The following is a 25,993-nucleotide window of genomic DNA, read 5'->3' on the forward strand; positions in this document are numbered from 1 at the left end:
CCAGACTGGAGGCCATGGACAAGCCAGACAGTGATATTGGTGCAGAGTATGAGACGAAGTCTGAACTTCGCCAGATACGTCCTAATGGCAGACCTACGGAGGTGGAGACTGATCATGTCACCGCTCGACGAGTTCGCACAAAAATCGACCTTATTGTTCTATCAACGATCAGTCTAATATGTCAGTGTCTCTTGATAGGAAGCCGAGTTTGAGCCCTAGCTTACTGCTCCCAGACTTTTTAAACTTCATAGTGAGGAGGCTTGACAGGTCTCGCAACCGTCATCTGATGCTTCCCTTCTTGCGGAGGATAAAACAAATCTAGGTGCAATTGATCCATTGCTCATGGTTCAGCATGAGATTCTCAAGATTTGTTCGATTGCACAGGGAATGCCGCGAAGGCAGGGCTTCTAAAAGATCTCAAAATGACATCGTATCAGTTCTCCGTCGTTTTGAGTATCTTCTTTGGTAAGTGATCTGGGCAAGGCCAACATGTTAACAGTGAATCACTTGGAAGCATCCTGTCACGCCAGTGCCCTACATGACTGTGGAAATGGTTTCCAATTTTCTTGTTCGAAAGATCGGAGCCCATATATTTGTAACAGGTCTAATACTCGCCTGGGGCATCGTGGAAACATTCCAGGGTGAATAGCAGAGTATTTTATCTATTAGCCTAATCGTTAACTATCCGCACAAGGCTTCGTTACTTCCTACGAGGGTTTAATTGTTTGCCGAGTCTTTCTGGGGTTGACTGAAGGTATGCCTACACCATTCTGCCTCGCCACCTATCTTACGTCGCACTAACTTTAGGACCACTGATCCCTGCTGCTGTCTTGTATTTATCGGAGTGGTACAAACGCCATGAGTTGCAACAGCGAATGGCTGTATTGTTCAGCGCAACAAGCCTCGCGGGCGCATTCTCTGGGTTGTTGGCGTTCGCTATCATTCACCTTGACGGAAAGGGAGGCAAGCCCGGATGGAGGCACGTCAGTTTTCGCTGTACGTGACCCACCTATACTGACATCTGAAGGTAGTTGGATTTTCTTCCTGGTTCGTGCTTCGAAAGTGAAGAAGCGCTGCTAAACCATTGCATCTGACACAGGAAGGTATTGTCACCATCATCATCGGAGCTGCCGCCTTCTTTGGCTCCCGAAAGACATCGCATCAGCCAGGTTTCTGACCGAGAAAGAAAAGGCCGTAGCTTTAGCTAGACTTGAAGAAGACATGACGCTCAACGAGGCAGGGGAAGAATTCCGATTCTCAAGTGTGTGGTCGGCTCTCAGAGCCCCTCACGTTCTGATTTTGAGCACTAGCTGCTTTTATGTCGGTACGCAATTTGCGCCCCATTGCGTTTTTTTGTGTGTTGACCCAAATCCATTCAGGCTACCTCATCTTCGGACTGGCTTATTTGTGAGTTTCATCGGTTCATCATTCGAGAACATTCAACCAACAGTAGGCTAGCCTCCCTACTGTGGTGGGAAGTCTAGGTTATTCTCCCGCTAAGACCCAACTTTATGGAGTGCCTCCCTTCGCTTGCGGATTTGTTGGTGCGTTGTACATTGGTATCGCGAATACATGGATCGCTGACTAGGCCGATGTAGTGAGTTTAGCAGCCGCGCTCTTCAGCGACAAATATCATTGTCGAGGTCTTGTTGCCATTGGTGCCAGCTTTCTCGCTCTTGGCGGCTTCATTATGATGTACAGTTCGTAAAAACCTCCTACTTCCTGATCAATGATGCTGACTCTTGAGTTTACAGAAAGTATAAATGTTCATGTTAGGTACGGGTCACTATTCGCTCAAACGATTGGCGTTTCGGTCCTCACGCCTTGCACGGTTACGTGGGTCCCAAAGTACGATTTCCATCTATCCTCAATGTTATCGAAACCGGCTTAATGTTCTGACAGTAATGTCATGCCTCATTATCGTCGCGCTACAGCTATCGCATTAGGTATTAAACTTCAGTTTCCTACGTTTGAATCTCGCTCATTTCCTGGTCAGTATTCATAGCTGGTAGTGCCGGGGGATTACTTGCAACTTGGATGTATCACGATGCACCTCATTTCTACAAGACTACGAGGGTCAACATCGGTCTCACAGTAGGTTAGTGTCTTTATTCATCGTTATCTGGAGATGACGACTGATGATGGTCGTAGCATATATCCTCCAATGTGCTGTGGGAATTGCTTATTTGCATTATCAGAATTTACAGAAGGCCAAGGAGCGCGCAATGCATCAGAACATTCCTGATGAGGATTCCGAGGCGAAGAGGGCACTGGGCGACAAACACAGAGACTTCATATACACGCTCTAATGACCCGAATTTGGTGCCCATGCCGTAGAACTTGTATGTATCCACGTAAATCAATGCGCTAATCCTCATTGGCGGCACTACACCCTTTTGTTAAACCCTTGCATGGCGTAATGTTGGTGAGAATGTCATCAAATCCAGACACACTTAGAACGATCTAGCCGAGAAGCACAGTATGCGAACTCAAGATCGGTAGGGCCAGAATGGTAAGCTTCTATCATTTGGTGGGAAACTCAATTCGGACTGGATGCCTCCACAAGAGCTGAGAGCTTGGCGCTTTCAGCCCCTGACCTAGGCTTTCGTCACATAGGCCGTCTGTTGCAAATCTCTGTGAGGGCTTGGTTGGCAAGACGCGGGTGTCTTCCCGAGGCTGAAGAATCAGATAACATCAAAAATAAACTGGGTGATGGGTGAGTCGGGATGTTGATAGCATTGCAGATGCAGATCGTAAGATGACATGCAGTGTATTAAGTGGGATGAATGCGGGGATGAACGAGCACTAATGAGCTGCACCTCTCAGAGGAGCATAGTCACAACCTTTCATTTCGAATCATCGGGTACACTCTCACCCTGACCATGTGCGGGAGACCTGGACGAGACGTTCCATGAAAGCTACGTTGTTTATGAAGAAGTCAGTCTCAGGATATAGAAATCCGTTTCGAGTCACTCGCCATTCTTATCCTGCCATAAATCAGCGGCCTCGGCGTTAAGGGGTGATTCGTTATTTGGCTCTGGGAGTGAATTCCTGTCAGCTTGAAGATACTCATAATTGGCAGCATTTACCCCCGAGCAGCGACTGGATGGACAACAGAATGGATTGGGCACCATACACCGCGCTCCACTTCTCCTGCGACTAAGCTCAATCATGATGGAATTGGCACATAAGCATCATTTCTTCTACCTTGAGGATGCTATAGACGACCATAAGTATACAAAGCCTAAATCCGATCGGGAAACTTAATAGCAGTACTCACTCCAAGCAAATCGCTCCACCCGAGAGTGCAACATTTGGATGAAAACATGGGGTAATAAACGTAACTACCGGCGCAGCATATGGATAGGTCGGAGGAAATATAATTGAAAGCTTGAATGTGAGCCCAGCATAGTACTAAAGTTGGGGCGTTCGAATCATATTATTTTCCAGCCAGGGCTACACTTACCGTTCCCGTTGGACCTATGATGGTAGCAACCCAGTCGAACAAGTCCGAATCAGAGCGGGGGAATGCTGACTAAGAAAAAGGAAATGGTCACTGGAAATCAACTATGCAGAGGACATAGAATTGACATACTATTCCAGGGGTATTTGACATCTGCGACCAAAGGTCTTCATATTTCTCTTAGTGAAAATAAGGTAGACTACCCACCATTAACTGCATCAGCTCAGAGCTCAGCCTGGCCAAAGGCATTCAGAGTCAGTAAGTTCTATCAGGAAAATCGGCCCCGCATCCGCACCGTTTGGTCACGGTGCCCGAAGATGGTGCCCCGGATCCTCCAACCCGGGAGCTCTTTTGAGGATCCTCCCGGGGAAGCTGCGAAGGCGACTCCATCCTGTGTCTATTCACTTGGTTGTACGAGCGAATGTAGGGCAGCAGGAAACACAACTCCCGGTCTGTGTGTGGGTCTGTTGAACGTTGTTGTCCAGTGGCACAAACGTGTCGCGATTTATTCATCACGTGCTCGCGGATGGGGCAGAGCGGCCCTCATATCACTGGTTGTGCAGTTGCCCGTGTCACTCTCAACGTCGGCAAGCTCTTCAAGAAGCACGAAACGGACAGGTGCCTGCGGTGCTTGACGCACCAAACTTGCCCTCGCAATGGCCTGGCTACTACTACTTCGTTACCTTTTTCTCAGTAAGCGCTCTTTGCGTTCACCAGCTTCTCTCTTGCGCCAGCGTTGATATACACCGATTGATAGGTCTTTTGGTCGTCATTGACTCTTGTGTACTCATCCTATCTTCCACCGTTTTTTCTATCGCCGACACTCACTCTGATTACAGTGCGTGGTAGCTTCCATTGATTTGATGCTTCGGTCCTTGCACTGCATTCCTCACACCTTTTCCTCAACCAGGACCCATCTACGTCTATCTTATGTTCCTGTCCATCTTTACTATATTGTTTGTCTTTTTCCTGTGAGTCTCGCAGCTGTGCAACGCATGCACGACCCCTAACATATCTTTTTTGTGCAAGGATTGTGATCGACTCGGCTCGCAAGGGTGCCCTACTTACTCATGTCCTTGTTGAACTGCTCTGGCTGTCTGTTCTCTGGACGATGCATCTTGGTATGTGAACTCGTTGATACTCAGTTGGGGGGCATATCGAGATTTCCTTCAGGCGGGGCCTCGGCCCTGACAGCTGCATCACAATGTCGATGGACGACCTCCTGCTCTTCCACCCAGACTTCCTTGATCGTATTCTTGTGGCTCTCAGTTACCAATTGTGCGTTGCTCCTTTTTAGCGTACTGTGTGTGATTTCATGAATGACCTTGGTTACAGTGCTTGGTCACCTCGCGACACTTCTAATATCTGCTTTAATGCATCTCGACCGCGAACCAAACATATGGTCAACGAGTGTGCGAGACGTTCCATGGTTTTCCTTCCGGCGTGTTGCCGCGTCCACTGTATATCGGAACACCCAGTCGGGAAAACACGAGTCCGACGCTCAACGCCCGTCACGCGCCGCCGGGGAGAACCCACATGCCCTATTCCCTAATCGGTCTCTGGAAAACAACCCACGGGCGTGGCGATCTCGTTATACGAATGAGTCGTTTAGCGAGCCAGCACCTAATGAGAGGCACTATGGGTTTGCCCATAACATGGAACCCTCATCAAATGAAGGACTGGTTCGAACTTCTGAGGAACCACCGCCTCAAACTATTCCGATCTCTGTCGAGCGTCTGGCCCCGCCTGTTGATCGAAATGCTCCATCTCCACCTTTAAGACCCGACCACTATGCCCCGCCAAGACAACACCGATCGGCATACCCTTCTCACGCTGTCGAATCATCAGAATATCCTGCGTTTCCTCTATCAAACCCCCCTTCCGCGACGAGACAAAATCAAACCCAATCCTTGCCTCCGCGGTCATCTGGCAACAACACCTCACTGGTGCCCATGTACAGTGCGCCTACGCCACCTCCACGACGCCACCGAACATATCCAGATGGGAGGCCGATACCTGATCCGCGGGCGCTACCTCCGACGCCTGCTGAATTGAATGCTTTGTATCCGTCATCCGTTCAAACTATGATGAGACCAATGCCACCGACACCGTTGGATCAGCCTCGGTATCCATCGACTCGGAATGGGGAGGTAGATTGGAATAGTTTGTCGCCCGCTCAGCGGATCGCTATGGAGGTGCGATCGAGGAAAAGCTAGCACTCACTCTTGTGTCATGTTCCTATCTTCATTTCTGGGTGGAGTGGTTTACATGTATATATATGCAATTCACCAGTTGCAGGACATAGGTTATATTTTTCCGCAGAATTCGCCACATGGATCATAGATCGTGGCTCTGCGGACAGTATAAATCTGCAGGAGCCACACGGATTGATGAGTGGTTCCTTCGATACCCTGATCGTGCATGGCACATAGTCACTTCTCAGTGTCTAATCTTTATACCTTGCTGATCCCGCTAAGATGCACCCAATCTCGTGAATAGTCCTCATGGAAGTGATTCCACTTAACAACGGTGCCCATACCGATTCAGAAAGAGATGGGATCGCCTGCGAATTAAACGTTCAGGAGACAATCGTTGTCCAACGTTGCCCCTCAACCGCAGATCAATAGTTATATAAGGTAAGTCCATTGATACAAGATCGTACGGTAGAGCGCAGCATAGATGACTGGGAGACCGAGCCTTGACTCTCGACAGACGCCACTGGGGCATTGGTAGCACACGTCAATAGAGGCGAGACATTGAAATGCAAATATTCTATACAACCGATGCTGGCATTCTGACCCATGCATGGAGATCGCCTTCTCGGGCCCAGTTCTCTGAGCGCGTGTAAACCGAGTATTGTACTTGGTGTTTATGTTACATTCATGTCATGCACAACTACCCGGATCGACGCTAACTTACTTTCTACAAAGCGGAGCATGTGGGGGGAATTAAATATGAATTTATCGAGGCTGTCATCTTATGTAATGTTGTCTGCTTTGGTAGAGGCTGGGGTCCCGCCTAGTAATGCTGTGTCCGATGAGTCGGAATATGAATAAGCATACACCGCCGAATGGGAGATCCGAAACGGATATGCTCAGGTCGGTGTCGACCTATATGGACCAGGGGGTCGTCGCTAAGGATGACAGCTCATGACGGCGACTGGCGCTCAATCACAATATCGCGTGCGACCATCGCTTCCCTTTACTGCTTTATCAATATTGCTTGGTTATCAACCGTTACCTTTTATTGATGGTATCCACAAGTACCACACCAAACATCTAGAACAACAATTATTGTTCTGTCCCCCACCCGACGGCGCCCGGCCACCGAGAACCCGAATAGGCAACTATACTAACTCATAGCAAGACTGTACTAAGGACCGTTCATGAATTTATCTCGTCAAAATGACTGAAAAGAGAGCGATCCTGGACCTACAGTGATCTGATCATCAGTTGCACCCCCGCAGTTGTCCGGCACAGTCGGCCATGTTCGATTGATCCAAAGGATTGTGTGCAGTGTATGTATCCTTTACATGCTATGGCTCCAGAAGTACCACGGGGACAATTGCTTTGTGTGGCGCCACCTGCCGTAACATTCGAATTGGGGCGCCGGGTTAGTTAATAGGAAGTCTCTGTTTGTTGGAGGAAATATATATATATTTGTATCGATACCGGTACCTTCTAATTCATAGCCAGTGTCCCTCCTACTCCCTAAAGCTAACACTCGTGATGTATGTCAGTGATTGGTGAATCTTGTAATTTCTCTTTTTTCTTTTCCTGTCAATCCAATTTGCAGAACAGAAATTCGAAAAAAGGCTCAACCGCTGCATCATTGGCCAACGGGCTGAATCGGAAAGATATGGATTTTGGAGCAGCCGTTCTGTCTGCATGCATATTATAGGTATGAAGTATCATCAACAGTTGAAATTTCATAGATCTATTTAATCTCCGGAGGGACGTGACGTCCTCCAACTCGAGTGATCAGGTAGCCCGGGCTGTCCACTGAAAGCTACGGTAGCTATGGGGATCCGAAATATCGAAAGCAAAGCTGTCTAATTTGCATACACAACGATACGAAATTCTTCGCAAGGCAGCGCTTTCAAGCATTAAGAATTCAACTGCAAGCGGTTGCCAGTTCAAAATTCAGTTTTTCACCAGTTAGCGTGTCTCGGGCCCAAGACGACGTAGAAACGGCGTGAGAACAAACGTGGATATGGACATACCATGAATGGTCGTGAGACCTCCACAAATTATTATACCCATGGATACACGGTACAGATAGCCTTGCAATCCCCTGAACAAATCAGCTCCCATTACACACACATCTTATCTTGCGCTTCCTGCACCCATTCCAGGCTGATTCCACGAAAGTTTCGACATGTCGCCAAGTTTCCTACAAATATAACGTTGAGTCCTCCGACTGACTCCCACGAGGGGCAAAAGCAGCAGGGCTTCCACCAGCCACTTCGCGCTTCCGTTGGATTCAACTCACCGTGGCGAAATTAAATGCCGTATGGTGCCGGCAAGACCGAGGGAAACAAAGACACAAGCGGTGGCGACATAAGCCCAGCCCATGAACGGGTTCTTTCCTCCCACCCACGAGACGGTGGAGAGCACTATGGATTTTGTGCCCCCAAACTCAGTGACGGGGAAGTCTGGATTAGAAACTGTTAATCAGGTGCGCGAGATTGACTTGGGAAGGGGGCTTACTCATGAAAATTGAGATCTCGTAATCGCCTTTACTCATGACTTCGTGGTCGTTACGGAAGTAGAGTTTCGTGAAGGTAGGAAGGCCAGCAGTGCGCATCCAATTCTGGAAATGTTCGTCATCCTGTAACTTTGGTATGTTATTCTGAGTGTAGCCGTTTGGGAATCGGAGAGCCCAGTTTGGCGGTGGGACAACGTTGGAGAGATTGCCGAGGTTGGGATTATTGGAGTACAGTTTCTTCAAGTCATACCACGCAATACCCTTGTCGGTGAAGTTGTATGTGATATTTTGGCTATTGCCGATTAGGATGGGTGGAAGGAAGGTGTCTGTCAAGGAGGTGAATCATCGGTTCTTCTGAACTGGGAGACTACGTGCCATTGAACAAGGAGTTAGCGATGAGTCCGCAAGGATATATTGCCTTGTCTGTGCCATTAACTCTCATCTTGCCCAGTGGCTTGCAGTTGCCGCCGTCCAGGTCACTGGCACTCCGGTAATTTCCTTTCAGTTGAGATTTGTCCAAGCTTTTCACATATCGACGATGGTTTTGGAAGAAATTTGTGAGCCTGTAATACAAGAAAACCGAAGGTTCGAGGTCCGCAGGTAAGTTGAACCGAATGCGACAGTGATGTTGTGTTGAAATATCAGAGTTTGAGTCGTTCACGAATGACCACTGGGGAGCAGTAATCGATAGCCCACGGTCCGACGAGCGCAAATCGTAGTTATAATTCGGGACGTTGCTAAAGGTTGGACTAGCCTTTGTGTCGCAGTTTGTATAGTCAATCGTGATTTTGGTCACTTTGTTGCTCCCCCAAATCAAGAGCCCGCCGATTGGGGCAAAAATTATGCCAATGAGGAAAAGGGTGGGGAGAACGGTCTTGGGTGTGAGGATGGGTTGCCAGGCTTTCAGTCGCTGTTGCTTGAACGCAGTATCTAAACGCCGGTCATTCTTACCCATGCCCGAGGCAAGTGTGAACGGTGGAAAGCTTACTCGCAGGTCTCTTCCATGCTCCTTTTTTCTTCCCCTCTGAGTCGAGTCCCTCCGCTGGCTCAGGATCCTTGCTCTTGCGACTGAAGAGTGGCATGATGATGGCTGTCTTTGGGAAAGTGAGAGTGCTGATGACACCGGGATGCTGTGCCAACTTCGGGCGAGACAACTTTACGTAAGCGATATTCGGACACAACCGTCTCAGTTCCCGCGGTACATTACTTGTCGTCAGAGGTTCCAACAGTACTGCGCCTAGCTGCGCGTTTCCTGAGCTACACCGGTTGTTGTAGTTAGTATGTCGTCAGCCTGGACGTCCTTTTCTCCGACGCCACAGGAGTTGGCCTATGCACAGCTCCTATTCAACAAAGTTGATCCATCCAAGTTGGGAATCATCACGGGTGACGCTGCTATTTCTTTGTTTGCGGGATCCAACCTCCCTCCAGAAAAATTGGGGGAAGTATGGGCCATTGCCGACCATGACAATAATGGTTTCTTGTCTAAGAAAGGTGCTGCCGTTGCCGTGCGGTTGATCGGTTGGGCTCAGTACGGGGAAGATGTTAGCGAATCTTTATTGCTCAAATGTGAGTGTCAACAACTGAAATCCTACAGGCTTCTACTCATGTACAACACTTGTCGCTTAGCGGGGCCTCTCCCTACCATTGCTGGCATTCAGTATCCAGAGCCCAGTCGAAGTGCGAGTCCACGCGCAAGACCACAGTCCCCAGTCAGAACCTCCGCTCTGGGACCAATAACGCCCGAGGACCGTTCCAAGTACCTGCGGCTATTCGCCAACTGCAATCCGACTAACGGTCTTCTTAGCGGTATGTTTCTCGTAGTTAAGCATGCAGATGTCTTAACCCCTGTACCAGGCGACAAGGCTCGCGATGTGTTCCTAAAATCACGATTACCAGTTGAAAAGCTGGGCCAGATATGGTATGCGGTGATGTGCCCCTTTCGTCTGCGATTGTTCTCAGGTGACATCTATTTGTTTCCTCCATAGGGGACTGGCCGACTCCCAGAAGCGCGGTGCCTTGGATGCTGCTGACTTTGCTGTCGGCATGCATCTCATTCAAGCGGCAATGGCGAACCCGGCCTTCGTGATCCCGGGATCACTCCCTCCGGCTATTTTCGAACAAGCGGGGAAAACTCCCGCTCCTGTTGCGGCACATTCAACTGGTGGCTCCATAGCGTCGCCTACACTTTTATCTTTCCCTTCAAGTCCATCCTCTCAACCGCTGAAACCTCAGTACACAGGGCCAATGCTGAAGCCCCAGGCGTCCCTTCGCGCCGGGACGGCATCCAGGTCAACCCCACTGCATCCCGGCATTCCCCCAGCTTTGTAGCCCGGCGTTTACGACCCCGTCTAACTCGGCTGCACCTGTGTGGGACATCACAGAGGCTGAGAAGTCAAAATCTGATGGCTTTTTTTCTTCTTTGGACCCTCAGGGGCGTGGATACATTGAAGGGGATGTTGCTGTCCCGTTCATGCTCGAATCGAGGCTCTCCGAACAGGTTTTGGCCCAAATTTGGTATGCGTGATCAAGAGATCGCTTATTTTTTCGTCTAATTAGAGTTGCAGGGATCTTGGTGACCTCAACAATGATGGGAAACTGACTCGTGAGGGGTTTGCAGTGGCAATGCACTTGATCAGCAATCAGCTTGCGGGGAAGCCAGTTCCAGATGTTCTTCCCCCAACGCTCGTGCCACCCAGCCTTCGTGGAAAAGACTCTACTGGAACACCAGCCCCTGCTCCTCCAAGTACGTGTGTGGTAATTCATCTGAACGGGACTAATGACTCTGATTCAGGCGTTCAGCCTGACTTATGGTCTTTCGAGGAGGATTCTCAATTAGTAGCCCCGGTGGCCCTGCCCCAGTATCGTCCCAGGTGCAACCTCTGGGTTTTCAGACTCCCAAGCCTCCTGTCACCTCTCCGAGGCCTTTCAGCCCGCGTCAGTGGCCAAGTTGACTCTTCAGTCTTCTCCTGACCCTTTGTGACAGCCCTTCAAGGCCGATCTAATACCCGAGATTTGCTAAGCGACGACGAAGACGCAGGGACGAAAGATGCTTTGCCTCCCTCTTCCTCAGTTATTGGTAACACGAAGAATCAGCTCGATTCAACGACCGCATCTTTGAACAAAGCCAAAGCGGAGCGCGAACAACTGGAACGCACTGTCACGGAATCTGCTGCTCAATTGGCGCAACTTGAATCTCAGTTGGCGTCGGCGAAAGCTGCGCACGAGATCGAAACCAAAGTCGTCGATGACCTCCGAGCAAGGAAAGCTGAACAGACAGAGAATATCCGCAAGACTCGTGAGGAGCTTATTACCGCCGAGAGCGATGTTAGCGCCCTCAAAGCGGAGAGGGCAGAGATTGAAGGCTCCATACTTAGGGACAAGGAAGAGATTCGTGCTCTTCAAAAGATGCTGAAGGAGGTCGGTGACGCCGGAGCACCACGAAGGCTGATTTGGAGAAGCTCAAAAAGGACGCCCGTCAGCAAAAGGGTCTCCTTGCTATCTCGAAGAAACAACTGGCAATGCCCAGAGCGAGCATGAACGGCTGCTTACTGAGCTGGCTGCAGAGAAGGAGGATCTAATGAAGATAAATGATGAAATCGCCGAAACGGACGATGCTATCCAGGCGTTGTCGATCGCGCCTGAGCTGTCTCAGCCTGACGTTGCTGCTCGAGCAACTTCACCAGTCAACGTCGCGTTGCCCGAAACCCCAGATCGTATGGCAAGCCCAGCCTCTGCAAAAGAGCAACAACCCCTTCGGTCGTTTTGCTTCAAGCGTCTCGACCCCTCCTGCACCTGTGTTCCACCCGTTCGGAGTTCAGGATGAAGTCATTGGGGAGCTTGTTCTGGGGAGGAAGGCGACCGACCCGTTCGGAGCTGCATATGGATTAAGCGATACAACAGATGCCTCACATGAAGATCCAACTCCCTTGAAGGATACTGAAGACTCAAAGCCGTCCACTGTGCTTGCCACTCAGATCCTCAAGCGCCAATGACCATCTCTGACCTCGAGGAACGCGCTGCAGATAAACTCGTCGAGACGCCAGTACCCATTTTCGAGACAGAGACATTTGTACCAACGGGACAGCCTCACCAGCAGAACACTCTGCCACTTCTCATCATGGTCATGGTGATTTGCCACCCCTCAAAGAAGTTGAACCGACAGAGGAAGATTCCTCAGATGATGACGATGATATCCCGCTAGGGATGCTAAACGCAATGAATCGCCCGAGCCAGGATGCCTCCCTTTCCCAATCAATTGAGCCTTCGACCAATGAAGTGAATGCCGGTGCTACCACGGAAATCGTATCTCCGCCATCACCAGTACTTGGAAGTCGGCTTTTGACGATGCATTTGGTATTACGACCCCAGCTACGACAGGCATGCTTCCGCCTCCTCCATCCTCAAAATCTGGCACAATCGGTTCGAAGCGCGGCTCTCCAAAAGACTCAAAGGGTACATGTTCGGTGGCAAGCCGTTATTCGGGGAATCGCCGTCCACAAAGGAGTCCAAGCCCCTCTTATGGAACCATCCAAATCGACCTCGTCAAATATCCCCAACAATTTGGATGCGTTCGGGGGCAGTGTGTCTAGTCCAGCATTGCAGAACGGAAACCTGAAGCCTTTACATTCCAATCCACTTTGACGATACATTTGATTTCGGCTCCGAATCTGCCCTTACTACCGAACTTCGGCCGCTAAATGCTGCTTCTCCCCCCAACAGACAAATGGTCATGTTGTCAAGTCTGATGTGACTGGAACGTCTTTCCATACCCCTCTGTCGTCTCCGCATACGGATGTAACTGGGAGTACATGGCCAAGTGTACCACCGCACAATAACGAGGGCCCAACTCCATTTGATGCTGCGTTCAACGTCTCCCCAAGTCCCTCCGACAATCAGTCTGCTACGCAGCTTTCCTCCACTTCCAATTACCAGGCACTCACTTTTAATGATATATTTAACTCTGACGTAAATATCCCAGCGCTCAAGGCACCCGGCGCGGAGGCATCATCCCAGGACAAAAATCCATCGCAGTTATCCACTTCGCCCATATCACCGCCCTCGGGGAAACAGGATACGCCCAAACAGCCGACAGAGGGTAATTCTGGATCTGGACTGCCCAGATCACCTTCGCCACACCTCTTGCTCAGTCACCCGCACATTCGCGTCCATCTACTTCCCCACCCCCTTCCCCTAGGCGCAAGAAATCGGATGCCACTGAAGCCCCGTCAAGGTCATCGAAATTGCTTCGGTTTGGATTCGGCAAGAATAAAGACAAGAAATCGAAGAAAGTTGTACCAGTGGAGGGGCCCCCACCTGCGCCAAGCCTTCCTCCTCGTCCGCGCCGTACGGGTTCACTTTCTGTCCCAGATGTCATTGGTTCTGTGGGCCCAGATGGAGATATTCAACCTGTTCAGACACTTATGGATATGGGTTTCTCGCGGGAGCGCGCCGTTGACGCCCTCGAACGCCACAACTACGATGTTAATACTGCTCTCAACAGTCTCGTTAAATGAAGCTGTGTACAAGATGGGGACATCGGGGAAAACTGTACGACCCAAGGTTGACGATAAATATTATTGCCTTTGTAACTGACACCCTTACTCGCAACACTCCTTTATTTTTCCTAACTTCGAGCGCGGGTGAGACCGCACTCGTTCGCTTCACTTTGTCATGGATGTTATTTACCCTCGTGTCAAATTCCCCAGCTCTGGCTTATACCATTGCGGCTTACGATTTCGGATCTGCCCCCCTAATACACATCTATCTATTTACTCACATGCACGAAGTCCAATTCGCTGATGATGTCGGCTCTTCCGATTTGTGCTTCTCCCGTTAATTTCCGTGGATCGAAGTGCCATATCTAAGCGCCAGCATATTTTCGCATCCAGGTCTCGAGTCAATCTTCACCTTTTTTGGCAGTTCCAACCCAACCCAAACTGCACGGTTCATCGACAGATGCACCCGCCTTCGCGCCTCTTTTTGGTCCTGTTGCCGCGTTCTCATCGATTGCAGATCCCCACAGTCCCTCCTAACACCGCTGGCCCGATCCATGCCGTGGCTTCTTCCATCCATCCATTTTACTATAATCGCCATATGATAGCCAAAACTCTATGTATCGAGCTCACATTGCTTAAGTGTGGGGGTCAAATGAGATGATTATCGTCTGGCTGACACATCTGCGCGGTTATAGCTGTGGGCTTAAAGAAGTCCACGGACTTCTTGATGCAGGAAATGCATCCCATCCCTACTAATGTAATCAATAAATTTACAAGTACTGTGAGAGAGGGTACGGTGCAAGACTAGTATGTTCTCCTGTTGCTCTCTGGTCGTTGGACAGGATCCTGCTATAGTGGTCCTATACGAATGCTCAGGAACTCCAACCATTTGTTTCAAGGTTATTGTTACCCGAAATAGCTTAATGCCCACAAGTGCTGCCCTTCCTTCCTAGATTCTGCCTTATTGGTTCAGCTTAGTGTTGAAGGCGGCCAAAAAGATCGCAACATTGAGGACAGCATCGGCGACCCTATGTAAATCGCTGACAAATACGATAGATCATCAGCGAATCGAGCATTTCAGTGTCCGATTCTGACTATTTCGAGCCCCTTCAAGTGGCCCGGAGGTAATGAGACGAGGGGATCCTGGACGCGTACGCCCAACTGGCCAAAGAACCTCTGCCCTACAATCCACAGCTCAAAGAATAGGGATCAAAGACACTTTGTTTTAAGGGACACAGGTTATTTTAGGGCATGGACGATGTGCGCTGGTGCAAAATGTCCATGTTATTCAATAAAGTCCTTCCCTTTCTCCCGTTTCTGTGCGATGGTCCTGGAAACCATCGATCATACATCTTTCCAGGCGACTTCTATGAACGGACTTCCAGCGGAAACGGGCACCAAAATGTCGGTATCAAGCATCACATTGCCTTCCGCATGACGCTGATCTCGAATCTAGTCCTTCCGCAGCAGAGGTAACATCCTATTATTAGCTTTATGCTCAGGGTCCCGATCGAGACATTCTGATTGGAAAAGACAACAGGTTCGGCCACGCGGAGCCAATCAAAGACCATGTCGCCATTATGAACGAATGAAAAACTTGGTGCCTTACTACATAAGTCACAACATTAAAACTCAGGTTCCGTTCAATGGATGATCGATATCCAAAACCCTTGCTGTACCAAGAGAGCAGGATAGGAAATGAATCTCAAGCTATTCGATCAGATTTTTTTTTTTGCAGGGAGCATGAGTTGCCCACGCACCAAATCCGAACCAACGTCCCGTTCGAGAAGCGAAGGCACCGTTAGCACGGGCGCTGAAGGCTGTTTCCCTTGAGAGCTTTTCACTTGAAGAACGTACGAGTCATTAATCTTTGGCCTGAACTGTATCCAATGCGGTGCACCGTGTACCACCTCGTTTCCCTTGAGACCAGAGTAAATTTGGGGGAGTTCAAGTAGTATTCCCGATGGAACACCATCAGCAGAAGTGAGCCAGCCAAATGGGTCGCAACCAGGTCATGAGATAACACAACCGACGCATTAGAATGGGAGGAGAGCGCGGAGTTGCCAATACCAACTGTGCTATACTTGGTATTTACCGCAGCATGCATTCCCGTCGATCATGCCATACAGTATGGCAAATCACCAGCAAGTATACACGCACCCAGAAGCCATGTTCGAGTGACGAACACAGCTCCATTTGGTAGAAAGAGGAGGGTACCTAGAATTATGCCCGCCTGGAGTTGTGCAAGAGACTCGCGTTTACAAAGGAAGATGATAAATCGCAACCGCACAGGAGAGTTTCGCCAGACGTATCTACTTGAATGCCAGGAATCACCGAACAAGAAGCGATTCATATGTAATCGCCAGTTCCATAACTTTGGCACGTCACCCGAGTTTCCCAAGCCACGCCTTTTTACGTGATTATGAATGGTACTGCGGAAAGTGGAGGTAGGTAGGTGCCTTTGCCCGCATTGAGCCTATCCACAATATGTTAACACCAGGTGAAAATCACTATCTGACGCAGAGATACCCCGGCTGAAGCCGAGGAATACGCCGCAAATTGCACAATATTGCTTCAGTTCCTACTGGGCACCGCCCAAGCGGTAGGCCTCCAATACAAGGGAGCCGCATCGAGTCAGGAGACGTTCAGGTGGCTACGGATTCATCCAGAAGTATTGCCACTGGAACATCGTTCAATTCAGCCAAAAGCGCCGGAAGGGGACTTCCGAATCATGTTCGTTCAACGAAAAGGTTTTTGGCTCAGCGATTTATGTCCAGGACGAAGAATCATACTTTGAACATCTTGGACCTGGTAGACGCAATCAGCCCTGCTGCAATTTTGGTGCTTGTCCTTGATCGTACGCAGAATTCAGAGACAAATCACAAAGGGCCTTGTGACAGCTGCCCGCATGATTGGGGAAAGGCCGCTCATTGCCTAGCATGTCGCACGCTTTCCTCATAGTCATACTTTCCACTCAGCTTAGGAAAATTTACATAACTTTAAAATCAAATGGACACAAAACATCCCACTGCAATTCAGGCACGACAGATAAGATGCAATAATAAATTCGTCTCGTGGTTTCAGTCCATCCCCAAAAATTTTCCATGTAGTCCCATTTTAGTCATAGTGGATTGGATGTTCATTGGGACGGATAATGGCTCGTGCACGGCGGAACTGTCGAATCGCCAGCTACTTCCTTTGCTCAGCCTGAAGGGAACCCTGGACAATGTCGTAGACCTGGGCTCACAAGATGCCGCTGATCGATCGCGCTAAGCCCTTAGGCTTAACGACAAGGCTTTGGAACTGGATGGCTGCTTTTTGTCCCATCAGTGTTGGGTGTGCGAGTCTCGGTGACATCCGTGCTTCGATGCAGGGAGGAATGCTTCTTGACCGTCTGACAAGCGTGAGTTTGTGTGGCTCCCCGAAATCAGAAGCATGATTGTAAGGCTGTGTGGCCACACTAGTACTTAGTGGGCATTTGTTTCATCGGATGATGGCACCTTGCCATCTCACGCCGCCCTTTCACCCGTTACGCTGTGCTCCTAATGATCGACATGCATCACCGAGAAAATAGCTTCGCCCGCCTCTAGTTCTTGAAACTCGCCCCGGGGATTGTTAACTTGGGACTTCTGCATTCTTTTGAGACCCTACTTGATCCATATTTCCATAACGAGTCACCATTACCATTTCCGCCAAACCGAGATTCTCCCGGCTACTCACAGTCTCTTGCTCATTTGAAGGTTCACGATGTCACACTTAAGCTACCTATAGAAGGTCACTTCATTTGTTAATCCAAGATGCTGGTCCAATTTAGTCTTAAAGGCTTTGAGTGCTGTATTCACTTGTGCAGGATATAAAGCATAAGCCTCAAATGGGCTGTCTCCTCCTGCTGTATGAACACTGTCCAGCTCCCCACTGCCTCTGCATCACCATACAAACCGGTCGGCTGCGCCACATGCCGTATCCGTAGGAAGGTCTGAGCATATCATTATATGCCCACAACTCCCAAAAGCTTACCCCGATCTAATCGACAGAAATGCCCTGTCGACCTCGATGCCGAAGGCGCCTGCAGCCTGTGCAGGAGACTCGGAGTCGAATGTTGGGGATATGGTCAACCCCTTCCTTCCTGGACCAAAGTCAATATACTCCATTGCTTTTTCTTGGCGCCTTTGGACTGACGATGGTTTGTTTGCATGGCTCGGCGTTCAGGACCCGCAGACACTGCAAAACTACAAGAAGCAGCTGCAGACAGCTGTTGTATTAAATCGCCAACGGATCTTTTATGGTGCGTTTACACGACCCATCTCAACCCCCTTGCTTGGTCACTGAACCAAAGAATTCAACAGAATCTCAGGGTCACAACGCGGGGTCGCTCAGCACCTATGGCCAAGGAGAGCAAGCGTTCTCGGTGTTCTCTGTCGCCAACACGAGTTTCCCGGAGGACTTGAACGATCTCGACGTAGATACCCAGAGCCTCTCAGATCTCATGAACTCAGTGGGAGCCGTCGATGCCTCCTCCTCACCAACTACCCATTACTCACCGATGCCGCAAAACCTGCATTTTACACACGCACCCGCGGATACGTACGGGTTTTATAATGGACAAGGCCACCCAAACTCATAATGCATGTCGGAATCACATAGGGGGCCCACTTTGGTTTTGTTGCAAACATTTTCTGGTTTGGGATGGCTGGGCGCGTCGCTTCCCTATTGCTGTGCCTACATCGTATCGGGATCTGGTCATTCTTTTTCGGTTCTCAAGGGTGCTATTGAACAAAGAAAGGATAGCCTGCCCTGGTACGCACAAACAGCACGCTGCTTACGGTGAAATGGACTGAGAATCATCTGGTTGAGTACCCAACGATTGCGTTTTTCGCATTATAATATCAATGCATCTTTCCTCTCGATGATCCTCCCACTTTTCTGGCTATCACCTCCACAATGTAGAGTTATGTAAAACTGCGAATTAATCATACTAACACTTATCTGACCAGTGCAACCGACCGTGGAAGCACACAGAGCACCTTGGTGCGGGCCCCCCTTTGATAGAAATTAGGGGTCCTGCCCTTACCTCCTGCACCCCCTGTTTCAGATAGGATCCCCCAGCCTCTATCCCCGTTTGAGTCGGCTTTGATACTGAGTGTGCACGTGCATCAGCTGGGCACAATGTGTCGGAAAACCCCGTATAACGTTTAAGTAAACGCTTGATAAATTGTTTATGGATTTTTTGATGTGTGGGTTGCGTTTTTGATGCTATGGAATGTATTCAAGTAAATCGTATTTATATGTTTGAAAAATGCATCCCACATACCAAAAACCCCATATGTAAAACAGTTTATCATGCGTTATTCGGGATTTTCCGACATCAAACTCCACTTTCGACAACATTCGATTCGGCGTTAATTGAGCCAGTCGGTTTATTTAACTCAGGACGGGGGTGGGTCTGCGTCAGAAGGATACGATCACCATAGCCCCTTCCATGGTTACAGTCGTGCTGGGTAGCAGCTGGCAGGCTCCACACTGCATTCAGTCGTTTTGTTTCCCTCTGCTCTTCAGGCCACGAAGGCCTGAGTTGCCAGCGCTTCTCACATACTATCTAGTTCTGATACCACTATCTGGTATGAGTCTGCATGGCGCTTGCTGGTATCGCAGACTGCAATGTTCTGGAACAATGATGACCGATTTGTCAGCGTGAATTGAAGACAACGCGTCTCGTTAACTCGTAGTTCATTTTTTTGCGATGCCGTTCAACTATGGCCGTTATTCTAAGACGCGCACTTGTCTTCGGTGCTTCTGGCATCGAGAGGAATGAGCACGCTGTTCCAAGTCCGTCTTTCCCCAAGGACGATTTCCGATCCATTACAGGGACAACCAACCGACCACTCTTGCGTTGAAGATGCTAGTAACTTGCGTGAAGACCCTCGCCTGGCGCTCGTTTCAGGTACTCGATAACATGATATCACGTCTCCAGGCGAACGTTTCCAACATGGAGGACACCACACATGTGTATCTCCGCTGCACGTCCACTCTCACTGACTCACTTGACTTACCCGACGAGTAGATGGAAAAGTACCCGCTGCCAGAACTGCCTTTCCACGAAAGATTCTGAACAACGCTTTTTTACTGTCAGCCTTTCCTTTATCTACTATTTCTATGCTAAACCCATAACGCACCACGTCGTACTTAGATGCCTAGGCGGATGTTATGACTCGATTGACGTGGTGTCAAGTTGTTCCTTACGTGCTTATTGGGTTCGTGCCCACCCCCAACCCTATGAATCTTGCGCACAAGCTCGGTATTCCTTTTAACATTACGAAAGAGTGTGCATCAGAGGCCCGGCATATTAGGCTAAACAGCTGTCGCGCAGGGTTGCGCAATTAGCTATTCCGCTGCACTTCACCATGATCTTTCAAATGCAAGCGTTTTTCACGGAAGGTAAGATATAGTCCAAGCGCTGGAGGGGTGTGGCGGCTGCATTTGGGCTGGTTGGAGACCCTGCGGAAGAACGTGCGTTGGACATCAATGCCTGAGCTTCCTAACCAGCTCAGGTTAATGCCTGGCGCAAATAGGAGATCGAGTATGGCCTGAAGTCAAACACTTTGGATGACGCCGGCTGGGACATTATGGCGGGCTTCATGTTCGGCGATTGGTACCGCGACAACACCCCGAAAAAGCGGCTCGGATATGAGGATGATGTTGACGTGTTGAGCGATTTGAAAGAGGTGTCGGAGCAATACATCTCGTTCAAACAGTTGCCTCCTTTCTCGTCTCCCTCTCAGAAACTGAGGGTGCTCCATCACTGAGCCTGCGAATGGAGGTCGGCAAGTGAGAAGTTTCTTACGCAAGCAACCCTCGCTGAGCCATGGTCCAACCATTGCAACGGCAGTTAGTCTCAACACAAGGAGTCAAGAAGAAAACGAACGATGTGTTATCGGTAGGAAACATACAACTTTACTTGATCGGTGCAAAACAGTTGATTATATGGCGAGATCGAGGGGGGAGATTTCAGTCGATCTAATCCATCGCTGAACTGTCCATGGAATGGCGATTAAGGTGCCGTGAAATAACTTGTTTTAATAAGTCCTTCCTTGGCCCAGCGTGGAGGTTCCAAACAGGCGTTTTCGGTGGTATAAGATCATCTTCACCTATAGATCGGTGCTTGTTGATTTGAAAGATCACGTCGCCTGCCTTCAGCATGTCAACTTTGGTGACATCTAGGACCAGTTCCGTTGCATCAAGTTGTCTATCCATCTCATCCCTCCTTCCCTTTTTTGCTGCCTCCTCCATCCGGCGCTTCTCTTGAACCCCAGCCTTTATCCACTCAGCTCGGCGTGTCCCCTCCCGATGAAGACGATCAAGCCCTCGAGCCCGTTTGCGAATCCATTTGGAATGCTCATTCCCAAATTTGGCTTGTATGAACTCCTCGGTTTTGTTCTCCTTATACATCATCATGGTGTTGAAGCGATGCTGGCTCAGGGATGCAAAATTACGCGTCCATACCCTCCATCTACCTGACATTCTTTCAAAGATAAGGCTATGTAGCGTTAGCTTAGGGTCATGTTAGAGATCTATATTGTAAATACCTATGTAGCGTTCAAGTTAGCTACGGCATAGACAATACATGAGTTACAACATGCAAAAAATTGGAAAGATATCATTCTTACCTCAGACTCGTGTTAGAGATCTGAGGGAGATGGTTCCAAATTTTTCTCTCTTTTATACGCAACGTTCGCTGAGTGGCAACGTTGCCATACAAAAGTGTTTCAGAGAGGCAAAAGCGCCAAAGCTCTACAAAGCTTACCAAAGCTTACCAAAGCTTATGTTATGTTACACATTAGCCGAGATATGTTGTGTGGCACAGGCACAAAGCTTGTTTCTCGTCTGGTGCTTACATAAGCTGACTGGACTGTTGGTCTCAACACGCTCTATCTTATCAACTGGTCGATTGCAATTGAAAACATCCATGCAATACAAGGTCATAACGGACTCGTTAGTTTATGCATGAACCACACCAATCATAAGAGGTCTCCTAGCCTCAATTTCTCTTCAACATCATCATCCGGAGTGTCGTTATGTAAACTGCGCTCTTTCGACTTCTGCAAGTTCTTATAATAAAGATAGCCTAGTCCTAGGGAGATGTCCACGATGAGTACTAGGTGTTATGAAATTGAAGTACTTATCCAAGTGTTTTGGCTACAGCTCTTTTCGGCTTAGAGTCGTTGCGTCAGAGTGGAGAACAATTATATTCTCACCGACAGTGCAGCTGATATTGACTTTCGTCGTTTGGTGGAAGTGAGGGCCATCGAGGTACAGCTACGTCGCCAGTATTCCTCTGGAGCTGCTGTTGATGGATGCTAAAACTCGGATGTGGTGAGCACAGTCTGACAGGCGTATGAGGACATTGTGAATGTTACAAAGGGTGATAGCCGCAGCGCCGTCGGTAATGAGGATAAACATTACTGTATCGGAAGAGCTCGTGAATTGAACAAGAACCAAAAGTGCAACAATCCTACTTCGGGATCCACGTAACCAAGCACGGAATAGTGATGGAAATACCAATCGCTTGGGCGAATAGCGAACCATACCTCACATGGACATCTGTGCCGTCTATGAAGTTTTGAGTCAATGTCATGTTCCTGGCGTCAATGATGTATACGAACAGTACATCATGATGGAACCTGCAAGAGTTATGAAACTTGAACCAATCGCAGTTAGCCCTCGGTAATGGTATTTGTCGCTGAAATAGGCGGCTGCAAGGCTCACTGTATTACATAAATGCTGGGTTCAAGATCTGAATCCACTAGCAACGCGATGAACGACACACAAACAAACGCGGAAGCGAATGAGGGGACTCCATAAAGCTGAGTTTTGGTGGGCGAGTAACCTAGACTTCCCGAGGCTAAATCTACGGCTCTATCGGCGATTCACAACGTGACAAGTATGCCAGTCCAAAGACAGAATAGCCTGGGAGATGCAGGTGATAGTACAGCAGTATGGCGTAGTATCACACATTCAACGTGAGGCGCTGTGAAAGCTGACCACATGCTTGAGAACCAGTTTTATCGTCCGCTGTGTCGAGAGCTGTGTCTTCTTGGAGTGCACGTATATACGCAGACTTTTCTCTCTCTGTCATGAAGGTGGCACTCGGAATATCTTTCGTTACCCAAAAGCAGGAAGCGACTCCAACTATGACGGTGCAGATGCTTTCCTACATATATCAATCGATTCAGGGTTAAATTTATCTAAAATCTCCGGCGACGAACTCGGACTAAGAAGAAGATCCAACTTTGTTGCAAGAATCAGCAGGGCTGAGCCGAAGTGACGACGAACGCACCTCCAGTCCGGTTTGCCACTTTTACCATCGAGATGAATGACAGCGTAGGCTGAAAGCCCAGAGAATGCGCCTGCAAGGCTCGTGGCACTGAACAACACAGTTATCCGTTTTTGCAAGTCGTGGCGCTTGTAAAACTCCGACAGGTATGATACAAGAGCCGGAATCAAAGGCCTTGAAATGCTGAAATGAAGTGGAAATAAGCTATGGCGGCACTAAAAAAAAACAAGCCATACCTTCGTCAACCCTAGGAATGACCACAAGGCTAAGTATAAATATATGGGCACCAATCCTCTTCAACAACAAGTTGGATGGTATCTCCACGGGTAGGTATGGTACTAGGGTGGGGTTGAATATCAGCGATCGTAACTTTTGATCACGTCCGAAGCTGACCCACTGAAGAAGACGCTCGGGACGATGAAAAATTCGTATGAAGATCTCTTAAAAGCTCCGCCTTTGCAGCGTTCCCTATAATTGAGCGAATGATCATCAGAATCAGAGCACGACACCATTAACTGCATACTTGCATCAACCGGCGATCTGGCGAGGATTCCCCGCACTCCTTGTCTCCTAATCTACCCTATTACGATCTTCAGGTGATAAGAGATAAACTGGTTTTATTGAGATCGACTACTCATGTCTCGTGTGATACAGGGGAGCAATGAGCCGTATTGCTTGCGACATTCGCGGCCTCTTATCTTATGAGGTAACAGAATCACTCGTAGTATGCGTCCACTGGAGGTGCCAAATGGTGTGAATGGCCCCTGATGCCTTGCGGCTTGGATCCGTTGTAAGATGGTTCATGGCTGGTGTCTGGCCCAGAATCCTTTGCGGGGTTAACCCAAACCTCAGTTTTCCTTTCTGGTCGTCGTCGAGCCAGACAATTGGACAGTACACGATCATGAAGTCCGATGCTGCGGCGTTGTCAAACCTGTTCTTGGCGAGATATTTCCAGAACCCTACCTGTCTTCTCAGGGAAACTACTATTACCACGGGGAGGGTTTACAGGCCACCCTCTGTGCGCCTATTCTGCCAGAACCCCAAGCGTGCGACTGCTTGTGCGTGAAACCTATCAGTACCACGGGTATACAACAATCCACCACCCCGCCTTCTTCCCTCACGTGCTGCAATGGAGAAGCCGGACGTTACTGATGTTGGTGCAGAGGACGAGAGGCTCTACCTTGGCAGTGAGAGACATCGTGATAGCAGTCCAAGTGATGCTGCGTCCATCGAGGGCAGCGTCGATCTAGCTACAGCTCGACGAGCCCGTATCAAAATCGATCTTGTTGTCCTTACGACATCTATAAGTTATCCGACAAAAAATATGAGCCTTTAATTTGACTAGTCCCTTTATAGAGTTCCTGAATTTCATCGTAGGCTGAGGCTTCCACGTCCACGTACTTCGCAATACCTTTTCTAACCTATCATTTTATAAAACGAACCTGGATAGAGACCAAACGTACTTATTTTGCACTGATCACGTGCACATTTTCTTTTGCGCTCATCTAAGTGACCCGCGGTTTTGTACAACTTCATCCACTACAATGGCATCCAAGAGGCAACGGCATGACTCTACGGATACCTACACAACTCCTGACACACCAGATGCCGCTATGGCCGTTGTACGCCGTCTCGTTAAACAGTTCGATCTTGATGTTCCATTGAAAGACGACGACTCAAGTCTGTCCCTATCTTCGTCTTGGAATCTGGTGCGCTAACGGGTTGACATAGAACATGGTGTGGGAATTGAAGTCACATATGATGAGGCCGCTCCTCGCGTCGGACTTCAACCTTGGGATAAGTTGGACGACATCGGAACCTTTGAAATCCACCGCTGTCATATTCCCACAAATCTTTTCAAGTCGATTGTGATGGACATGGATGTCATGTTAATGCAATATGGCCACCCTTCTACTCATCGGACAGAAGAGGCGAGATCGAGGTTTTTCTCTCCAGTATGGATAAGCTGATTCTCTTGTCCCCCTCAATGTTCACTGCAACCAACAGGTCCTCAACCACCTCGTTAAACAGTTCACTTTCATACTGAGGAATACCCCAGAGACTATACTCGCTGGTCACATTGGTACACAGGGTCTCATCAAGCACGTCTTCAAAACTTTCGGTGCTGTTGTGGTCCTTTTCATTGAGATGAAGCTCCTTGTGGGAAATGACCCGAAACGTTTGGAGGCTATTGCTCAGGTTATAACTGAATGTGATGGTGAGCCCCAGCATTTCATGGTTACCCTTTCTGCTCCTGACCTCCCTGATGTACAGGCAGCAACCGCTTTCATCATTTTTCTCTACCTATCCACTGCATTTTCTCCGATGGCTGGTCCTTTGAATTTTTCAGGTTTGAAAGGATGCCAAATCCAACATTTCTACGTGGCTGTTTTCAAGGAGATCCACCAGACCTCCGGCATGGTATGCGGCTACCTGACATTGAAACTTCACTTCCTTTCATTCTCCAGCTTCGCTGTGTATGTGAGACAATCTTTGATGTCATGCTGAGTGCATATATTGCAGGCTTGAAAGCATATTACAATCGAGAGGAAGACATGGGGAAGGAGGGTTTGAAGAGACTGAGTTTTGGTGGATGGGATCGGGCCCTTCAGTTGGCAGAACATGCACAGGAAGCATTTAGGGAGGCTGAGGTTCAATGCAAGGAGGGTAATATTGTGTCTGCAAATGTGACCATTGATGCAGCTCTTCTTGCACTACAGGAGAGGTATACATTCCACTCTTATGTGTGCCAGATCTACCATTCATTCCCTACCTTGTCTCAGTACAGGAGCATTGCCAACTAGGTACAAGTCAAAACTCATCATGATGGACTGGGATGATGCTGAGATTGACAGTGCATGAAACCACCCTGCATTGTTTTCATGGATGGACCACTGCAGTTTGGCAGTTGAGTGGGATTTTCAAATTCCCAGTAGCTAATCAATGTAAGGAAGGGATGGTGGTTATGTTTATTCCTTGTTATTCCTTGTTGTACCT

At 48.8% G+C, this 25,993-nt stretch overlaps 10 protein-coding genes across 10 annotated transcripts; 6 read left to right on the forward strand and 4 right to left on the reverse strand.

The window, feature by feature from the left end:
• Positions 1-14: 14 nt before the first annotated feature.
• EI90DRAFT_3131672 (MFS general substrate transporter) lies at positions 15-2,309 on the forward strand (the record flags this gene model as incomplete). Its single annotated transcript, XM_039064408.1, has 14 exons — positions 15-180; positions 385-465; positions 531-641; positions 695-754; positions 808-983; positions 1,032-1,047; positions 1,100-1,324; positions 1,380-1,407; positions 1,459-1,544; positions 1,599-1,700; positions 1,755-1,848; positions 1,903-1,946; positions 1,997-2,098; positions 2,152-2,309. The coding sequence occupies 14 exons, from the start codon at positions 15-17 to the stop codon at positions 2,307-2,309; spliced, it is 1,449 nt and encodes a 482-aa protein (XP_038910608.1).
• Positions 2,310-2,706: 397 nt separating this feature from the next.
• Positions 2,707-3,970, reverse strand: EI90DRAFT_3292695 (ubiquitin-conjugating enzyme/RWD-like protein). Its single transcript, XM_039067347.1, has 9 exons — positions 3,759-3,970; positions 3,671-3,698; positions 3,596-3,616; positions 3,467-3,535; positions 3,281-3,414; positions 3,208-3,217; positions 3,090-3,153; positions 2,978-3,037; positions 2,707-2,918 (listed from the first exon to the last, which is right to left on the reverse strand). The coding sequence occupies exons 1-9, from the start codon at positions 3,851-3,853 to the stop codon at positions 2,872-2,874; spliced, it is 528 nt and encodes a 175-aa protein (XP_038910609.1). The 5' UTR covers positions 3,854-3,970; the 3' UTR covers positions 2,707-2,871.
• Positions 3,971-4,119: 149 nt separating this feature from the next.
• EI90DRAFT_3131674 (uncharacterized protein) lies at positions 4,120-5,679 on the forward strand (the record flags this gene model as incomplete). The annotated part of the gene is made up of 6 exons (XM_039064409.1): positions 4,120-4,156; positions 4,221-4,301; positions 4,374-4,434; positions 4,493-4,584; positions 4,637-4,741; positions 4,799-5,679. The coding sequence occupies 6 exons, from the start codon at positions 4,120-4,122 to the stop codon at positions 5,677-5,679; spliced, it is 1,257 nt and encodes a 418-aa protein (XP_038910610.1).
• Positions 5,680-7,656: 1,977 nt separating this feature from the next.
• EI90DRAFT_3079352 (putative LEM3 /CDC50 family transcription regulatory protein) lies at positions 7,657-9,337 on the reverse strand. Its single transcript, XM_039061830.1, has 5 exons — positions 9,159-9,337; positions 8,546-9,100; positions 8,173-8,496; positions 7,955-8,117; positions 7,657-7,855 (listed from the first exon to the last, which is right to left on the reverse strand). Exons 1-5 carry the CDS (start codon positions 9,250-9,252, stop codon positions 7,789-7,791), a joined length of 1,203 nt encoding a protein of 400 aa, XP_038910611.1. The 5' UTR covers positions 9,253-9,337; the 3' UTR covers positions 7,657-7,788.
• A 9-nt stretch (positions 9,338-9,346) lies between these two features.
• EI90DRAFT_3292698 (uncharacterized protein) lies at positions 9,347-13,683 on the forward strand (the record flags this gene model as incomplete). The annotated part of the gene is made up of 13 exons (XM_039067348.1): positions 9,347-9,736; positions 9,797-9,976; positions 10,025-10,088; positions 10,156-10,458; positions 10,499-10,684; positions 10,735-10,913; positions 11,154-11,587; positions 11,697-11,852; positions 11,881-12,122; positions 12,232-12,751; positions 12,890-13,065; positions 13,149-13,265; positions 13,365-13,683. Exons 1-13 carry the CDS (start codon positions 9,451-9,453, stop codon positions 13,681-13,683), a joined length of 3,162 nt encoding a protein of 1,053 aa, XP_038910612.1. The 5' UTR covers positions 9,347-9,450.
• Positions 13,684-17,718: 4,035 nt separating this feature from the next.
• EI90DRAFT_3131677 (uncharacterized protein) lies at positions 17,719-18,289 on the forward strand (the record flags this gene model as incomplete). The annotated part of the gene is made up of 2 exons (XM_039064410.1): positions 17,719-17,950; positions 18,012-18,289. The coding sequence occupies 2 exons, from the start codon at positions 17,719-17,721 to the stop codon at positions 18,287-18,289; spliced, it is 510 nt and encodes a 169-aa protein (XP_038910613.1).
• A 1,129-nt stretch (positions 18,290-19,418) lies between these two features.
• Positions 19,419-20,468, forward strand: EI90DRAFT_3020314 (uncharacterized protein; the record flags this gene model as incomplete). Its single annotated transcript, XM_039057496.1, has 5 exons — positions 19,419-19,491; positions 19,727-19,790; positions 19,853-19,916; positions 20,101-20,172; positions 20,235-20,468. The coding sequence occupies 5 exons, from the start codon at positions 19,419-19,421 to the stop codon at positions 20,466-20,468; spliced, it is 507 nt and encodes a 168-aa protein (XP_038910614.1).
• Positions 20,469-20,541: 73 nt separating this feature from the next.
• On the reverse strand, positions 20,542-21,508 carry EI90DRAFT_2512563 (uncharacterized protein). Its single transcript, XM_039053158.1, has 2 exons — positions 21,477-21,508; positions 20,542-21,199 (listed from the first exon to the last, which is right to left on the reverse strand). The coding sequence occupies exon 2, from the start codon at positions 21,181-21,183 to the stop codon at positions 20,680-20,682; it is 504 nt and encodes a 167-aa protein (XP_038910615.1). The 5' UTR covers positions 21,184-21,199; positions 21,477-21,508; the 3' UTR covers positions 20,542-20,679.
• A 1,161-nt stretch (positions 21,509-22,669) lies between these two features.
• EI90DRAFT_2938580 (uncharacterized protein) lies at positions 22,670-23,166 on the reverse strand (the record flags this gene model as incomplete). Its single annotated transcript, XM_039055200.1, has 3 exons — positions 22,670-22,873; positions 22,935-22,950; positions 23,000-23,166. Coding segments are annotated over 3 exons (387 nt in total), but the record flags the coding sequence as incomplete, so codon positions are not given.
• A 1,318-nt stretch (positions 23,167-24,484) lies between these two features.
• Positions 24,485-25,985, forward strand: EI90DRAFT_3001446 (uncharacterized protein). The gene is made up of 5 exons (XM_039056332.1): positions 24,485-24,676; positions 24,728-24,951; positions 25,004-25,214; positions 25,271-25,721; positions 25,780-25,985. Exons 1-5 carry the CDS (start codon positions 24,541-24,543, stop codon positions 25,856-25,858), a joined length of 1,101 nt encoding a protein of 366 aa, XP_038910617.1. The 5' UTR covers positions 24,485-24,540; the 3' UTR covers positions 25,859-25,985.
• The last annotated feature ends 8 nt before the right edge of the window (positions 25,986-25,993 follow it).

Source organism: Cantharellus anzutake, assembly GCF_015039405.1.
Source record: "Cantharellus anzutake strain C23 chromosome Unknown EI90scaffold_79, whole genome shotgun sequence".
Taxonomy (NCBI): Eukaryota; Fungi; Basidiomycota; class Agaricomycetes; order Cantharellales; family Hydnaceae; genus Cantharellus; species Cantharellus anzutake.

Bases quoted from the DNA above. Each gene is read 5' to 3' on its own strand.
- EI90DRAFT_3292695 (XM_039067347.1), bottom strand. From the start codon at position 3,853: ATGGAGTCGCCTTCGCAGCTTCCCCGGGAGGATCCTCAAAAGAGCTCC. The intron at 3,699-3,758 runs GTGCGGATGCGG...GCCTTTGGCCAG, and splicing joins TCGGGCACCGTGACCAAACG to GCTGAGCTCTGAGCTGATGC. The intron at 3,536-3,595 runs GTATGTCAATTC...CCTTTTTCTTAG, and splicing joins TGTCAAATACCCCTGGAATA to TCAGCATTCCCCCGCTCTGA.
- EI90DRAFT_3079352 (XM_039061830.1), bottom strand. From the start codon at position 9,252: ATGCCACTCTTCAGTCGCAAGAGCAAGGATCCTGAGCCAGCGGAGGGA. The intron at 9,101-9,158 runs GTAAGCTTTCCA...ACCGGCGTTTAG, and splicing joins AGCATGGAAGAGACCTGCGA to ATACTGCGTTCAAGCAACAG. The intron at 8,497-8,545 runs GCACGTAGTCTC...CCTCCTTGACAG, and splicing joins CGCTAACTCCTTGTTCAATG to ACACCTTCCTTCCACCCATC.
- EI90DRAFT_2512563 (XM_039053158.1), bottom strand. From the start codon at position 21,183: ATGTCAGGTAGATGGAGGGTATGGACGCGTAATTTTGCATCCCTGAGC.
- EI90DRAFT_3001446 (XM_039056332.1), top strand. From the start codon at position 24,541: ATGGCATCCAAGAGGCAACGGCATGACTCTACGGATACCTACACAACT. The intron at 24,677-24,727 runs GTCTGTCCCTAT...GGGTTGACATAG, and splicing joins ATTGAAAGACGACGACTCAA to AACATGGTGTGGGAATTGAA. The intron at 25,215-25,270 runs GTGAGCCCCAGC...CCTGATGTACAG, and splicing joins GGTTATAACTGAATGTGATG to GCAGCAACCGCTTTCATCAT.